Raw genomic sequence first — 18667 nt, 5'->3', positions numbered from 1 at the left:
TTGGAACCATTTGCATAGAAAAATTTCCCAGCCTTTTACTTTGAGGTGGTGTATATCTTTGTCACTTAGGTGTTTTTTCTGAATGAAGCAAAAATGCTGGTACCTGTTTATATATCCAGTCTGTTAGTCTATATCTTTTTATTGGGGAACAGAGGTGATTGATGTTAAGAGATATTTAGGAAATATGATTTTTGCTTTCTGCAGTTTGTGTTGTTATTATGCTATTATGTTTGTGTGGCTTGTTTCTCCTGTGGAACTGTGAGCCTGTGATCTTAGGTGTGTCAGCACTCCTGGTAGACCAACATTCTCTGGGCAGAATTGTGGATTCCCACATTTCTAATAATATTATCTTTAGGAAGAGGGATATATGAGTACTAGCTTTACTTCAGAGAACACAAGCCATCAGAAGCCAAAATTTTAAATGGCAAAATACAAAATTTGAAAAACAAAATACAAACAACTCCCTTGTACACCTGCAAATTGAAATAAATCATCTGAAATTTAATTTTCTCATTATGTTTTGTCAGCTAGAAATGAAATATTGTTTATGAGGATGAAAGTGTTTAATAAATTGTTCAAAACCACATGTACACATTTACTTTTACTCTATATGACTCATAGTTTGTAGAGTATAAGAAATATCTTAGACTCAGACATGTAGATTCTGGAAAATGGCTAATTAATTTCTGTTTATTATGTTTTCTTTCATTACACTGACTGTAGCAAATATATTTTGTATTCATATCATTTTTGTGATATTCAAATTATTATACATACTTGTTTTTGGAAGTAGAAGTAAATAGAGAACTTTTCACTGGCCATAGTTAATATTATTCTTAATAGTACTAATCAGAGGTAACCACAGTTAATAAGTAGTCCCTATTTTGATAATGACAATATTTTCAGTCTTTAATTGAGGTATCCTTCTTTTCTTTTTATTTTATTCTTTCCCACAATTATAATTTGCTAAGTAAGTATGTATTATTGAATGATGAATGATGTAACTTCTTATTGGTGACCTAGATATTTCATACTCTAATTATATTGATTTTTTTATTGTGCCCTAGTCATTTTAATCAGCCAATCTTTCAAGAGTGATGTTGCCTGATTACAATTATAGGGTTTCAGTTGGTAGGATAAGTAATCAGTGAACAAATTAAAAAAATAATTGATATCTTTCAAATATTTTTTAACATACAGAAAAATTAAAAAAATTGTTGAAGCATTTTATGACTACAATTTAAGTAACAGCTAGAATAGTAATGGGTTGTTCAATTAAAGGACTTTTTCCTCCAAAATAAAATAAAATAAAATAAAAAGAGGGTAAAAGGTTTTTTTCCCCATGTTTTAACTTTCAGGAGAACATCAGTGTGGTAGGAAGGCCTGAAAGTAGACTTGAAAAATGGAGACATCAGTGCTGAGCCCCACATCCTGGGAGAAACGAAGAGCTTGGCTACGACAGAGTCGTAACTGGCAAATCCAGGTCCTAGAAGAGGAAGCAGCAGCTGCCCTGCAGGATGCACTGGATCCAGAGCCTTGCAGCCTGGATGATGTTTTCCATGAAGGTAAGAAAATTCTGAATATTACACAGATGTTCACTGTATCTTGCACAAGTCTGCACAGGATGGATATAGCCTCTTTTTAGAGTAGAACCTCGCAAAATCTCATTATGACCCTTTTTAATGATTGTAAGGGAGAGAGGCATAGTATAATATGATACATGAATTATGTGAGGAGGCAACAGGCATATTTGGTTGGAAAACAGAAAGGGACACCTTTATATAATCCTTAGAAACTTCTATATGAGTCAAGGAACAAAACAGGATTTGTCTGTGAATTAAGTTTGTATAACAAGACTACCTATAGTTTGTGCCCAGATTCAGGCTACAACTTTGACAAGAGTGACCTTTGAGAAGTCTTTCTGAATATTTTTCTTACCCAGTGAAGCAGTTGTCCTTTTTCTAAAAGTCCATGTTATCTGATGTTCAAAGAGAAATACCAGAGTTGTAGTCTGAAATAAAAGCTTTTAGAAAAGTAAAACCATCCTTGATTATTTGTTAGAAAATAAAAGAACAGGGCCATCCCTCTTCTGACTTATTTTCTTTCTTTCTTTTCATTGTTTATTTTTGGGAAAGGAACCATCCTTTTTTTTCCCCAAAGTTTGGGGAATCATGGTAGTCTAGACATTGATAACTTTCTGACGTCTACTGGAAAGAGGAGACATGCCCAACATCTTTACATATAAGTATATTTCTTTCACACACAAGTACACACACACACACACACACACACACACACACACACACACACACAAACACACCATGGGTAAAAAGAGTCATGCTGTGGCTTATGTAAGTACAATTTGGAGGATGCCTGAGTTACATAGGGAGATGTGGTTTTCTTCAGTCCCCACAATTACCCAATTTCTGCTTTTTCTAGGGAATCCAATCAATAAGATTGAGGACTGGCTGCAGGGCTGTGGGTAAGTGCTCAAAAGCAAAGGTGTGGCTGGCAGATGGCTGTGATGATGGACATGGCCCTTACAAACTCAGAGACAAGGAAGGGTGAAGACTGGTTTGGTGTGCAGGCATGATGAAGAGATTTGGGACTTGGGTCAGTTGGTAGTCTAAGCTGTTTGACAAATACAACTAGAGGCTGAGATGAAGTTCAGTAGAAAGGTTGAGAATCCAGGAAAGATCTGGGATAGAGCTAAGAGTAGATGGAACTCTATATCTACTTAGAATCACAGGAGTGAGTACATTGGCTTTCCCCATTCTGACTACAGTTTTACATGATGTGTCAAAAAAGGGAAGAGATGGAAGTAGATCATTCCTCCTCAGGAGCAGAACACAGAAGGGATGATGAAAAGTATATTGCCTGTTTTCTCTAACGTACTTTAAAATATAAGGCTTTCCTGAGACTTCTCCAGCCTGTACCATTTTAGATTCAATCTCCTTGGACACAGGGAAGTTTCTGTGACCTAATTAGATCTGACTTTTCTTATAAGAGTGACTTCTAGGATATATAACTTCTGCCTGCTCCTCATTTTCTATCCAGGCATGTCTTCAGTTTTTATAACCTTTAATTTAAAGGTCATCAATTAACAAACATAAATAAACCAACCCTGGCATATTTGGCAGGACATAAACAGTACTCAATAATCTAAGGCTGTTTATTTTAGTCTGCCCTGAAAGGCAATTCCAAGAAGTATTTATTTTGTGCTTTGTCCAGTTGTTTACAAAAGGTACTATACTTCTTACCCTAATCTTAGATACAATTCATTAAATGTAAAAGGCAACTGTCCAGTGGTGGAAAGTGATGATGGCAAGAATAGAGATGTTTTGCAGGTTTTGATGAGAAGCCATGATGAAAAGTCCTAACCCTAACACACATGGGAGGAAGGGTTGGCAACCCTAATGTCTTTATCTCCTTGTCTAATCTATTCAATTTCTGTTGAATGATTATTTAATTATACATTTTTAGATATATGTCTTATGGTTACACTTGCTGTTATGAAACACCAAGACTAAATCAACTTGAGGAGGAAGGGGTTTTTGGTTGGTTTGTTGGTTGTGTATTGTTTGTTTGTTCAATTGATTTGGTTTGGTTTGGTTTAGTTTTTGGTTTATGCTTTTATATCACAGTTCATCATCAGGACAGGAACTCAAACAGGGAATGAGCCTGAAAGCAGGAGCTGATGAAGAGGCCATTCAAGAGTACTGTTACTGGCTTGTTCTTTATGGCTTGTTCAACCTGGTTTCTTATAAAGCCCAGAATCACTAGCTAAAGGGTAGCACCACCTGTAGTTAACAGGACTTTCCCATTAATCACTAATTAAGAAAATGCTCTATAGGTTTGCCCTCAGCCTAATTTTATGGAGGCATTTTTTTTAATTGAAGCTCACTCCTGTCTGATGAATCTAGTTTATGTCAAGTTGACATAAAACTAGCCAGTACAATATCCAGTTTTCTGAATGACCTAAAGTGATCCAAAATAATATTTAATGTGATTCTTTTTTTATTTCACATATGATGAAATACGGCTGAAATGAGTGAGCTTCCAGAAACTCAGAACTGTAAGCTCTACAAATTACTATGTTTAAAAAAAAAAAAAAAAAAAAAAAAAAAAAAAAAAAAAAACGGAATCAAAGCTAGGATGCAAATGTGACATAGTAAGTGTAAGGCTCCATTGACCTTTATTATTATGCTACTACTTAAGTAAAGTCTTTTCATCTTAAACCCCATAGTTGAAAGTCGCAGGCCAACATACTTGTTGATAGTTCCGTGATGTGACAAGTATGTAAATTCTTTCTTTGGCTTTACAACGGCATGTAAGTGATGGTGAGATAATGTGAACCTGTGCTGTCAACTACTTGGGAGTCTGGGGGAGGATCATTTGAGTCTAGGACTTCAAGGCCAGTCTTGGGTACATATCATTTATTTATTTCTGCTATAAATGTTAAGATATTGTCATGCATAAAAATTGGCTAACAGATACCAATGTTTGTCATAGTCTTTTCCTATATGTTTTTTAATAATTTATTTAATTACATTTTATCCAGATTTAAGCCCCCCCTTTTTTCTTCCCAGTCCCACACTTATAAATCCCTCACACTATTACACCATCTGATCTCATTACAGATGGTTGTGAGCTATCATATGGTTGCTGAGATTTGAACTCAGGACCTCTTAAAGAACAGTCAGTGTTCTTAACCGCTGAGCCATCTCTCCAGCACACACTATTACCTTCTCCCTTTTTCCTCAAAGAAGTGGAAGCCCCCCCCCCATTGAGTACCACCCAACCCTGAGACATTAGGTCAAAGCTGGACTAAGTACATCCTCTCCCACTGAGCCCAACCAGGTAGTCAAGTTAGAGGATGAAGATCCAATGGCAGGCAACAGTCAGAGACAGACCCTCCCCTGCTCCAATTGTTAGGTAGCCCACATGAAGACCAAACTGCATGTCTGCTTCAAATATGTAGAGGGTCAAGGTCCAGCGCTTGCATGCTCTTTGGTTGGTGCTTCAGTCTCTGTGAGTCCCCATGGACCTAGGTTAGTTGACTGTGTAGGTCTTCTTGTGGTGTCCTTGATCCCTCCAGCTCACATATTTCTATCCTCCACTCTATCACAAGACTCCCAAGCTCAGGATGATGTTTGGCTGTGGGTCTCTGCATCTGTTTCCATTCACTGATAGATAGTGCCTCACTAGAGGCAGAACCTAGAGACAGTTTCTGCTAGGTTCGTGTCTACAAGCATAGCAAAGTATTATTAATAATGTCAGGAGGATGGCTCTCTCACATGGGTTGGGTCTCAACTTGGGGTAGTTATTGGCTGGCAGTTCTTTCAATCTCTGCTCTATCTTTATCCCTATTCATCTGTTAGGCAGGACATATTTTGTGTTTAAGGTTTTGTGGATGGGTTAATGTCCCTCTTCCTCCACTGGAAGTCTACTTATCTACAGGTGGTGGCCACTTCAGTCTCCATATCCCCTACTGGTAGGAATCTCAGCTAGGGTTACCCCCATTGACTCTCTGGATCCTCCCCCATACCATGACTCCCACTAGTCCTGGAGATGCCCCACACTGATTTTCATTCTCACTCCCAGCACTGTCCCACCCCCTTATCCTCAACTGATATCCATCCCCACACACTTTCTTACCCCTCTCCCAACCAGTTTCCTCTCTCCATTCACCTCTGATAACTAATTTGTGGTTTGTTTTGTTTTTTGTTTTTGTTTTTCAGAGTGAGATTCACATCCCTTCCCTTGGGCCCTGCTTATTACTAAGTTTCTTTGAGTTTAACAATTGTAGCTTGTTTAGCCTGTGCTTTATGGCTAGTGTTCACTTATAAGTGAGTACATACCATACATGTTTTTCTAGGTCTGCATTACCTCACTCAAGATAAAATTCTCAAGTTCCATTCATTTGTCTGAAGATTTCATAATATCTTGCTCCTCCTCCTTGCCAGCATGTGCTATCCCTTGAGTTTTTATTCTTCACCATTCTGACAAGTGTAATATGTAATCTCAGAGTCATTTTGATTTGCATTTCCATGATGACTAAGGGTGTTGAACATTTCTTTAAGTGCTACTGGACCATTAGAAATTCTTCTGTTTTGAATTCTTTGTTTAGCTCTGTGCACCATTTTTTAATTGGCTTATTTGGTTTGTTGGTGTCTAATTTCTTGAGGCCTTTATATATTTTGGCCATCAGTCTTTTGTTGGATGTAGGGTTGGTGAAGATCATTTCCCATCCTGTAGGCTGTTGTTCTGTCCTTTTTTTGTGTGTGTATTTGTGTGTGTGTGTGTGCATGTGTGTTTCTTTTTGGTGTGTGTTATGTCCTATTTATAGTGTCCTTAGCCTTACAAAAGCCTTTCAGTTTCATGAAGTACTATTTATTAATTGTTGGTCCTAGTGCCTATGCTATTAGTGTTCTATTCAGGAATTTGTCTCCTGTGCCAATGTGTTCAAGGCAGTTTACCACTTTCTCTTCTATTAGCTATTCTATATCTGTTTTTATGTTGAGGTCTTTGATCTACCTTGGCTTGAGTTTTGTCCAGGGTGATATATATCATTCTCTTTGCATTCTTCTACATGGAGACATCCAATTAGACCAGCACCATTTGTTGAAGATGCTTTCTTTTTTTTTTTTTTTTTCTGTTGTATGGTTTTGGCTTCTTTGTCAAATATCAAGATGTGTGGGTCTTTCTGGGTCTTCAGCTCAATTCCATTGATCAACCTGCCTGATTTTATGCCAATACTACATGATTTTTGTTACTATTGCTCTGTAGTATAGCTTGAAATGGGGGATGGTAATATCTCCAGAAGTTCTCTTATTGGACAAAATTGTTTTAGTTCTCCAGGGTTTTTGTTTTTAAGCTGAGAATTGCTCTTTCAAGGTCTGTAAATAATTATGTTGAAATTTTCATGGAAATTGCACTAAATTTGCAGATTGCTTTTGGAAAGATGGTCATTTTTACTATGTTAATCCTACTGATCCATGATCATGGGAAATCTTTCCATTTTCTGATGTCTTCTTTAATTTCTTTCTTCAGCAACTTGAAGTTCCTGATGTAGCAGGCCTACGGTGGGCAGCCTTGGGCTGGGCAATGAAACTCAGGGGGCAGTACATGTCTCAGAGCAGCTGGGCATGCCCCAGGGGACATGGCCAGCAGGAGATTGGGAATAGCAGGAAGGGTCTGATGTGAATGTCCCTAGTGTAGCAGGCCTGATGAAGGCAGGCAGAGCAGTGGCCAGGACAACGGAGATGGGGAGGGAAGCACACAGCTCTCTTTTTCTATGTTTTAAAAGAATTTTAGTATTTAACATTTCTAATATATCATAAAGAAGCCTGCAAACTTTCTTACCTCTGCTTTGAAGGGCAATTGTTATGCATTGAAAGATTTTCCAAATTTCTTTTTTATTATCCTTTATATCTTTGCACTATATTCATGCATGTTTCAGTTAACAACAAGCTGCACATGGTCCTCTAAGGTTAATCATCAGGTAGGGTGTAAGTAGAGCTCCCATACTCACTATAAAGTCCAGTATTCAGAGGCTCAATCCAAGTTGATTCTCAAAACTAAACAGTAAATACCTTTCAGGGTACAATCTGATAACTATAGAATGAGTATATTATATTTAGGTAGTAGCAATGAAGGTTGTTTTGCAGAAATTAGGAATTTTCCAATGTCATTTTAATGTAAATTTTATTCAGCAGCATTTTATTTTTATTTTTATGTATATTAAGTATAATATTCTTACTGAAAAATAAATATGAATTAATACTGTTGAATGAATTTTCACAATACATTACCAGCATTTTTAAAGCCCCTTTTTTGCTCATTTTCTATTCATTCTTCTGCCTTGCAAGATAATAAATATCTTGACATAACATTATATATGAGTTATGGTATTTTCTGAACTGTTTTCTTCAGCTTTATATTTCTACAATTTTCACATATGCATTTTTTGTGAAACCATCAACTCCTTTTTATTATTGTACAGTATTAACTTACATACTTATAATAACATTTTTTTACTTTCCAAAAATTAAAGGTTCTTTGTTTGCTGAATATATACAGACATTTCTACTGAGTATAGAAGTAAAATAATATTGTTTTAATTAGGCTGAATAAAGTGCACCTCTAATCCAAAGCCTTCCAAAATATGGAATTTTTTAATGCTAGGATGACATTATATGTGGAAAATTCTACACCTAACTTCATGTGTGTAGTGGTAGATATTTAATGTGTTCTATGTTCCCAGAGGGTGTGCATGCCTCCTCTACACCCACCCAAGTGTTTTGGATCCATGAATAAAAGACATGCACATGTAGTCTTATTTTAAATATGCCCTGGGCAGCTCAATGACTGGGCCACTTTCTACTCATTGTGGCTAACACAAATTCTTCTCCGATATTCCTGCATTAATATTTACTAAATCTACATTTCATCTTTGCTGCCCTGGACCCTGCTGGGCAGCCTTCCTGGGGCCACTTTCGCCTAGTACCTACATACATTTCAGCTGTCTCTCCCTTCTGTACTTTCTGCATGCCCTTCTCCTATGTCCTCGTCATTGCAAAATACTCTCTTCCTCCTTCCTCAGTATTTTTCCGGACATCCTAAAAGTCCCACCTCTGTCTCCTTATTCAGGCATTGACTGCCAGTAACTTTATTAACAAGTCAAAAACAAGCTGGGTACGGGTTTTCTTTAGTCCTGTAAACATGTTTTAGGGTAACATAATCAACATGAAAACACAAGCTGCAACACATGTAATAGGTCATTGTATAGAATATTATATATTTGCATATGTAAATATGCATGTGTAAATATGCATATACAAATATCCAAGTATGAAATAATATCTCCAATCTATTTTATCTCAAACATTTTGAGCAAAGGATACTCAGCTTGTATGGTGGATTTATGACACAAGTATTAGTTGTAATTGTTGTAACTACTCTGGTTATCAATGGTAAATAGTCTTTAAAAATGATTTAGATTGGGACCACCATTCCCACCCGGTGGCTTTGGGGCTCAGAACACGGCTTGGCCCATCTCCCACCTGGACCAGCAGTTCGTAAACATTAAGGCCTGGTGAGTAGGAGATCCGAGCAGCCAGGAGGCAGAGAGATCTCTGCCAAGAGCACACAGAAAGCAAGCTCCTGCCCTGCCTGATCCAGGGACCAGGAACCCAGCATTAGGACCTCTGTTCCAAACCGGCGGCTTTGGGGTGCAGAACAGGGCTCGGACCATCCAAGAAATGGACCAGTGAAGATCCAAAGACACAGACCAGGTACAAGGGAAAGGCAAGAACATATCACTGACAACAAGATGGCAAGAGGAAAGTGAAAGAGCATAATGTCCCAAGGAAACCAAGACAACCTGGCAACACCAGTACCCAGCTCTCCCATCACAGCAAACATTGGAATGCCAAACACTCCAGAAAAAGAAGATGCAGACCTAAAATCATACCTCAAGACAATGATAGAGATCCTTAAACAAGAACTTGAGGAAAAGCAAAAAGAATCAGAAGCTTTTAAAGAGGAAACAAGAAAATCACTCAAAGACCTCAAAGAACTAGAGGAGAACGGAACCAAAGGGATGAAGGAATGAAAGAAGGAATTTAAAATGGAAATTAACACAATAAAGAAAACACTAAAAGAGATAACCCTAGAGGTAGAACACCTAAAAAAGAAATCAGGAGTCACAGAAGCAAGCATTTCCAATAGACTACAAGAGATGGAAGAGAGAATCTCGGGGGCCAAAGACAACATTGTAAACATAGACAAAACAGCCAGAAAAGATAAAAAACCAAAAACCTCCTAACGCAAAATGTCCAGAAGATCAAGGACACAATGAGAAGACCAAACCTAAGGATAATAGGAATAGAAGAGGGCGAAGAATATCAACTAAGAGGCACAGTAAATATCTTCAACAAAATTATAGAAGAAAACTTCCCTAACCTTAAAAATGAGATGACCACGAGCATAAAAGAAGCCTTCAGAACTCCAAATAGGTTGGACCAGAAAAGAAATTCCTCCTGACACATAATAGTCAAAACACCAAGTGCCCAAAGCAAAGAAAGAATACTGAAAGCAGTAAGGGAAAAAGGTCAGGTAACATATAAAGGCAAACCAATCAGAATCACACCCGATTTCTCAACAGAGACTATGAAATCTAGAAGAGCCTGGACAGACAACAGACCCTAAGAGAGCACAAGTACAAGCACAAGCTGCTATACAATTCAAAACTATCAATCACCATAGATGGAGAGATGAAGAATTTTAAACACAAATCTAAATTTACACAATATATAACCACAAACCCAGGACTACAACGAATTTGAAGTGGAAAACCCAATACAAAGAAGGGAACTACATCCTAGTAAAAACAAGAAAACTCATAAGCAAGAAAACCAAAACAAGAAAGAGACAGAGACACAGCTCAACCTACAAAAGCAATAATAGCAGGAAATGGCAACCACTATTCTTTGATATCTATTAACATAAATGGACTCAAGTCCCCAATAAAGAGACATAGGCTATCAGACAGGATACATAAACAAAATCCAACATTTTGATGCATATAGGAAACTCATCTCAAAGAAAAAGACAGACACTATCTCAGAGTAAAAGGGTGGGAAAAAAACTTCCAAGCAAACAGCCCCAAGAAGCAAGCTGGAGTGGCTATTCTAATATTAAATAAAGTAAATTTCCAATCTAAAGTTATCAAAAAAGATAAGGAAGGACACTTTTTACACATTAGAGGGGAAATCTGTCAAGAAGAACTCCCAATCCTTAGCATATATGCTCCAAATACAAAAGCACCCACATTCATAAAAGAAACCCTAATAAAGCTCAAAAAATACATTTCACCCCACACAATAATCGTGAGAGACTTTAATAACCCACTCTCACCAATGGACATATCATGGAAACAGCAACTAAACAAGAACACTGTAAAACTAAAAAAGACTATGAACCAACTGGAATGAATAGATAACTACAGAACATATCATCCTAAAGAAAAGAATACACATTCTTCTCAACACCCCATGGCACCTTCTCATGAATTGATGACATAATTGGACACAGAACAAGACTGAATCAATATAAGAAGATTGAAATACTCCCATGCATCCAATCAGATCACCACAGTCTAAGGCTGGTCTTTAACAACAACAAAGACAACAAAAAGCCCACATACACATGGAAACTAAACAACGCTCTATTAAACAATAGCAAGGTCAAAGAAGAAATAAAGAAAGAAATAAAGGATTTTCTAAAATTCAATTAAAAAGAAAACACAACATACCCAAACTTATGGGATGCAATGAAAGCAGTACTGACAGGAAAACTCATAGCCCTGAGCGCTTCCAGAAAGAAACAGGAGAGAGCATACACTAGCAACCTGACAGTAAAGTTGAAAGATCTAAAACAAAAAAAAAGCAGATGTACCCAAGAGGAGTATACCACAAGAAATAATCAAAATTAGGGCAGAGAAAGACCAAATAGAAACAAAAAGAACCATTGAAAAAAGCAACAAAACCAAGAGCTGCTTCTTTGAGAAAATCAACAAGATTAATAAACCCCTATCCAGACTAACTAGAGGGCAAAGAGAGAGTATACAAAGTAACAAAATCAGAAAGGAAAGTGAAGACATAACAGGTGAAACTGAGGAAATTCAAGAAATCATCAGATCCTACTACAAAAGTGTATAGTCCACAAAGTTGAAACATCTGGAGGAAATGGATGAATTCCTAGACAGATACAAGATCCTAAAGTTAAACCAGGACCAGGTAAACCATCTAAATAATCCCATAACACCTCAAGAAATAGAAGAAGTCATCAAAAGCCTCCCAACCAAAAAAAAACCCAGGTCCAGAAGGGTTCAGTGCAGAATTTTATCAGACATTTATTGCGGACATAACACCAATACTCTCCAAACTATTCCACAAGATAGAATCAGATGGAATACTACCTAACTCATTTCTTGAGGCTACAATAACCCTTGTGCCTAAACCACACAAAGACCTTACAAGGAAAGAGAACTTCAGACCAATCTCACTTATGAACACTGATGCAAAAATACTCAACAAAATCCTCGCAAACTGAATTCAGGAACATATCAAAACGATCATTCCACATGACCAAGTAGGATTCATCCCTGGGATGCAGGGATGGTTTAATATAAGGAAATCCATCAATGTAATCCACCATCTAAACAAACTCAAAGAACAAAACCACATGGTCATCTCAGTAGATGCTGAGAAAGCATTTGACAAAATTCAACAACACTTCATGTTAAAAGATTTGGAAAGAACAGGAATCCAAGGTCCATACCTAAAAATAATAAAAGCAATATAGAGCAAACCAACAGCCAACATAAAATTGAACAGTGGGAAACTTGAAGCAATCCCACTAAAATAAGGGACTCGACAAGGCTGCCCACTCTACCCCTATCTATTCAACATAGTACTGGAAGTCCTGGCTGGAGCAATTAGACAGCAAAAGAAAATCAAGGGGTTGCAAATCGTAAAGGAAGAGATAAAAACATCATCACTCTTTGCCAATGACATGATAGTGTACTTAAGTGACCTTTAAAATTCTACCAGAGAACTCCTACAGCTGAAAAACAAGTTCAGCAAAGTGGCTGGATACAAAATTAACTCAAACAAATCAGTAGCCTTCCTATATTCAAAGAAAAAACATTTAAAGAAAGAAATTAGGGAAAAGATACCCTTCAAAATAGTCACAAAAACTATGAAATACCTTAGTGTGACTCTAACTAAGCAAGTGAAGGACCTGTATGACAAGAACTTCAAACCTCTAAAGAAGGAAATTGAGGAAGATCTCAGAAAATGGAAAGATCTCCCATGCTCATGGATTGGAAGGATCAACATTTTAAAAATGGCCATCCTACCAAAAGCAATCTACAGATTCAATGCAATACCCATCAATATTACAAACCAGTTCTTCATAGAGTTGGAAAGAGCAATGTGCAATTTCATCTGGAATAACAAAAGACCTAGAATAGCAAAATCCATCCTCAAAAACAAGAAAACATCTGCGGGAATCACTATCCCTGACCTCAAACTACATTACAAGGCAATTGTGCTGAAAACTGCATGGTACTGGTACCAAAATAGGCATGTGGATCTATGGAATAGAATAGAAGATCCAGAAATGAGCCCTCACATATATGGTCACCTGATTTTTGACAAAGGAGCAGTAAACATTCAATGGAAAAAGGACAGCCTATTCAACAAATGGTGCTGCTCCAACTGGCACTCAGCATGCAAAAGAATGAAAATAGACCCTTTCTTATCTCCTTGTACAAAGCTCAAGTGTAAGTGGATCAACGATCTCCACATTAAACAAGAAACACTGAAACTATTAGATGAGAAAATAGGGAAAACCTTAGAACACATAGGCACAGGAGAAATTTTCTGAACAAAATACCAATAGCTCAAGCTCTAAGGTCAATGATTAACAAATGGGACTTAATGAGATTGCAAAGTTTCTGTAAGGCTAAGGACATTGTCATGAAAACAAAACGGCAGCCAACAGAATGCGAAAAGATCTTTACCAACTCCACATCAGATAGAGGCCTAATATCCAAGGTATACAAAGAACTCAAAAAGCTAGACACCAGAAAATCAAACAACCCTATTTAAAAATGGGGTACAGATCTAAACAAAAAATTCTCAATTGAGGAATATGGAATGGCTGAGAAACATCTAAGGAAGTGCTCAACATCCTTTGTCATCAGGGAAATGAAAATCAAAACAACCCTAAGATTACACCTAACACCAGTCAGATTGGCCAAGATCCAAAACTCAGATGACAGCAGATGCTTTCGAGGAGTGGGGAGAAAGAGGAACACTTCTCCAATGTTGGTTGTGTTGTAAAGGATACAACCACTTTGGAAATCAGTTTGTCGATTCCTCAGAAAATTGGACATAGTACTTCCTGAAGATCCATCTATTCTTCTTCTGGGCATATAACCCAGAGACACTCCAATATACAACAAAGATACACGCACCACAATGTTCATAGCAGCTCTATTTATAATAGTCAGAAGCTGGAAAGAACCTAGATGTTCTTCAGTAGACGAATGGATACAAAAATTGTGGTACATTAACACAATGGAGTACTACTCAGCCATCAGAAACAATGACTTAACCAAATTCTTAAAAAAAAATGGTTGCATCTAGAGATGTCATCCTGATTGAGATAACCCAGTCACAAAAGAACAGATATAATATGTAGTCACTGATATTGGGATGCCAACCCCAGAGGCTCGGGCTGCCCCAGAAACAACTCACAGACTGTGTGAAGTTCAAAAAAAAAAACAAAACAAAACAAAACAAAACAAAAAAACATTATGCTCAATTTTTACACACCTAGAAAATGTTGACTAATTCCGGGTTACATCCTGTTTTACATGTAATTTTTGCTCATTGTAACCAGTAAAACCTTAATGCAGAGTATCAAACCTTAAAAAAAAAAAAAGAAAAAAAAAACCAAGCACTGACACAATTGTATTTGTGTATATTTATGCAAAAATGTTTAAAATTTTTTTCTTTTATCTTTGTTTTTTAAAATAAAGTTTTAAAAATATATTAATATAATTTATATTAGCTTGTAAATAAATATTTATGTAGTATAATATGCAAAATATTTCTATGCAATTATATATTTAAAAAATTAATATTTATTAGTATGTTTAGTTGGATTATAAATTATACATTCTTAATTAGATTGATACAATTTCATACCTTATGTTTCTTTATACACAGTTTTATTTTAACAAAATAATTCAAAATCAATAAATCTAGTTGATTTTTTTACAATTAATATAAAGGTATTAGTTGAAAATATATGTGATTAATTTGGTAAACTTTACAGATCCCCAGTTATGAATCCATTTCCATTGTTAAATATATAAGATACTTCAAGTGACTTCAGGTTAAGTACACTGCTGGACACAGAATAAAGGGAACCCTGACTTAGTACTAACCCCATCTGATACACTTCAGCCTTTTTCTTTACTAACTAACTTTACCAGCTCTTCTTTATGACTTTGCCTGAGGCTACATTCAAAGTATCACTTTGGGCTCCAAAACTCTCTAGTCTAAAGAATGTTGAAAAAGCAAATACTGAAAAACTCAAAACACATCAGTGCTTCAAATAGGTTTAAAGATGATAAAAAATCAAGAGACATTTGGGATTCTTATTTTAAAAAGAATTTAGAAATAGACTCAGATATGCTGGAGAGATGGCTCAGTGGTTAAGAGCACTAACTGCTCTTCCAGATGTCCTGAGTTCAAATCCCAGAAACTGCATAATGGCTCAGGACCCTCTGCAATGAGATCTGATGCCCTCTTCTGGTGTATCTGAAGACAGCTACAGTGTATTTATATACAGTAAATAATTTTTTTAAAAAAGAAATAAACTCAAAAAGAAGCTTAAGGCCTATTTTATTAGAGTTTGAGGTAAAAGAAAGAGGACAGGTAAGCTAAATATAATATATTTAATTCTCTGGTGTCTAGCTTTTTGAGTTCTTTGTATACCTTGGATATTAGGCCTCTATCTGATGTGGAGTTGGTAAAGATCTTTTTCCATTCTGTTGGCTGCCATTTTGTTTCTTTGACAATGTCCTTAGCCTGACAGAAACTTTGCAATATCATTAAGTCCCATTTGTTAATCTTTGACCTTAGAGCTTGAGCCAAAGGTGTTTTGTTCAGAAAAATTTTTCCTGTGCCTATGTGTTCTAAGGTTGTCCCTAATTTCTCATCTAATAGTTTCAGTGTATCTGGTTTAATGTGGAGATCTTTGATCCACTTACACTTGAGCTTTGTACAAAGAGATAAGAAAGGGTCTATTTACATTCTTTTGCATGCTGAGTGCCAGTTGGACCAGCACCACTTGTTGAATAGGCTGTCCTTTTTCCATTGAATATTTATGGCTCCTTTGTCAAAAATCAGGTGACCATATGTGAGGGCTCATTTCTGGATCTTCTATTCTACTCCATAGATCCACATGCCTATTTCAGTACCAGTACCATGCAGTTTTCAGAACAATTACCTTGTAATATAGTTTGAGGTCAAGGATAGTGATTCCCGCAGATGTTTTTTTGTTGTTGAGGATGGATTTCGCTATTCTAGGTCTTTTGTTATTCCATATGAAATTGCACATTGATCTTTCCAACTAAATGAAGAACTGGGTTGGAATTTTGAAGGGGATTGCATTGAATCTGTAGATTGCTTTTGGTAGGATGGCCATTTTTAAAATATTGATCCTTCCAATCCATGAGCATGGGAAATCTTTCCATTTTCTGAGATCTTACTCCATTTCCTTCTTTAGAGGTTTGAAGTTCTTGTCATACAGGTCCTTCACTTGCTTAGTTAGAGTCACATCAAGGTATTGATAGTTTTTGTGACTATTGTGAAGGGTATCTTTTCCCTACTTTCTTTCTCCACATGTTTGTTCTTTGAATATAGGAAGGCTACTGATTTGTTTGAGTTAATTTTGTATCCAGCCACTTTGCTCAACTTGTTTATCAGCTGTAAAAGTTCTCTGATAGACGTTTTGGAGTTACTTAAGTACACTATCATGTCAACTGCAAAGAGTGATGTTTTTACATCTTTCTTTCTGATTTGTATCCCCTTGATCTCCATTTGCTGTCTAATTGCTCCAGCCAGAACTTCCAGTACTATGTTGAATAGGTAGGGGGAGAGTGGGCACCCTTGTCAAGTCCCTTATTTTAGTGGGATTGTTTCAAGTCTCTCACAGTTAAGTTTGATGTTGGTTGTTGGTATGCTGTATATTGATTTTATTAAGTTTAGGTTTGGACCTGGGATTCCTGTTCTTTCCAAATCTTTTAACATGAAGTGTTGTTGAATTTTGTCAAATGCTTTCTCAGTATCTACTGAGATGACCATGTGGTTTTGTTCTTTGAGTTTGTTTAGATGGTGGATTACATTGATGGATTTCCTTATATTAAACCATCCCTGCATCCCAGGGATGAATCCTACTTGGTCATGTGGAATGATCGTTTTGATATGTTCCTGAATTCAGTTTGCGAGGATTTTGTTGAGTATTTTTGCATCAATGTTCATAAGTGAGATTGGTCTGAAGTTCTCTTTCCTTGTAGGGTCTTTGTGTGGTTTAGGCACAAGGGTTATTGTAGCCTCAAGAAATGAGTTAGGAAGTATTCCATCTGATTCTATCTTGTGGAATAGTTTGGAGAGTATTGGTGTTATGTCCGCAATAAATGTCTGATAAAATTCTGCACTGAACCCTTCTGGAACTGGGCTTTTTTTGGTTGGGAGGCTTTTGATGACTTCTTCTATTTCTTGAGGTGTTATGGGATTATTTAGATGGTTTACCTGGTCCTGGTTTAACTTTAGGATCTTGTATCTGTCTAGGAATTCATCCATTTCCTCCAGATGTTCCAACTTTGTGGAATATACACTTTTGTAGTAGGATCTGATGATTTCTTGAATTTCCTCAGTTTCAGTTGTTATGTCTTCACTTTCCTTTCTGATTTTGTTAATTTGTATACTCTCTCTTTGCCCTCTAGTTAGTCTGGCTAGGGGTTTATTAATCTTGTTGATTTTCTCAAAGAAGCAGCACTTGGTTTTGTTGATTCTTTCAATGGTTCTTTTTGTTTCTATTTGGTCCATTTCTGCCCTAATTTTAATAATTTCATGATTCTACTCTTCTTGGGTGTATCTGCTTCCTTTTGTTCTAGAGCTTTTAGCTGTGCTGTCAAGTTGCTAATGTATGCTCTCTCCAGTTTCTTTTTGGAAGGGCTTAGAGCTATGTTTTTTCCTGTCAGTACTGCTTTCATTGCATCCCATAGGTTTGGGTATGTTGTGTTTTTGTTTTCATTGAATTCTAGAAAGTCCTTAATTTCTTTCTTTATTTCTTCTTTGACCCTGCTATCGTTTAACAGAGCATTGTTTAGTTTCCATGTGTATGTGGGTTTTTTATTGTCTTTGTTGTTGTTAAAGACCACCCTTAGACCATGATGATCTGAGAGGATGCATGGGAGTATTTCAATCTTCTTATATCAATTGAGGCTCGTTCTGTGTCCAATTATGTGGTCAATTTTCGAGAAAGTGCCATGTGGTGCTGAGAAGAAGGTGTATTCTTTTACTTTAGGATGATATGTTCTGTAGATATCTATTAATTCCAGTTGGTTCATAGTCTCTATTAGTTTTACAGTGTTCTTGTACAGTTTCTGTTTCCATGATCTGTCCATTGGTGAGAGTGGGGTATTAAAGTCTCCCACTATTATTGTGTGGGGTGAAATGTATTTTTTGAGCTTTATTAGGGTTTTTTTTTATGAATGTGGGTGCTTTTGTATTTGGATCATATAAGTTAAGGATTGAGAGTCCCTCCTGACAGATTTCCCTGGTAATGAGTAAAAAGTGTCCTTCCTTATCTTTTTCGATAACTATTGGTTGGAAAATTACTTTATTCGATATTAGAATAGCCACTCCTGCTTGCTTCTTGGGGCTGTTTGCTTGGAAGTTTTTTTCCCACCTTTTTACTCTTCGATAGTGTCTGTCTTTGTCTTTGAGATGAGATTCCTGTATGCAGCAAAATCCTGGATTTTGTTTATGTATCCAGTCTGATAGCCTATGTCTCTTTA

General features: G+C 36.6%; 1 protein-coding gene across 1 annotated transcript in view; it reads left to right on the top strand.

Annotated features, from left to right (window-relative positions):
* Window positions 1-1402: 1402 nt before the first annotated feature.
* TESPA1 (thymocyte expressed, positive selection associated 1) overlaps window positions 1403-18667 on the top strand; it is a gene marked incomplete at both ends in the record, with an annotated part of 83303 nt that continues 66038 nt past the window's right edge. The window contains 2 exons of the mRNA XM_080935950.1: window positions 1403-1565; window positions 2440-2482. Of these exons, the coding sequence (XP_080792076.1) occupies window positions 1403-1565; window positions 2440-2482 (206 nt within the window). The remainder of the gene's footprint in view (window positions 1566-2439; window positions 2483-18667) is intronic.

This window comes from Micromys minutus (assembly GCF_963924665.1).
Source record: "Micromys minutus genome assembly, chromosome: 22".
Lineage (NCBI taxonomy): Eukaryota > Metazoa > Chordata > Mammalia > Rodentia > Muridae > Micromys > Micromys minutus.
The sequence above is the reverse complement of the archived record's forward strand: the minus strand, read 5'-3'. Positions and strand labels throughout refer to the sequence as shown.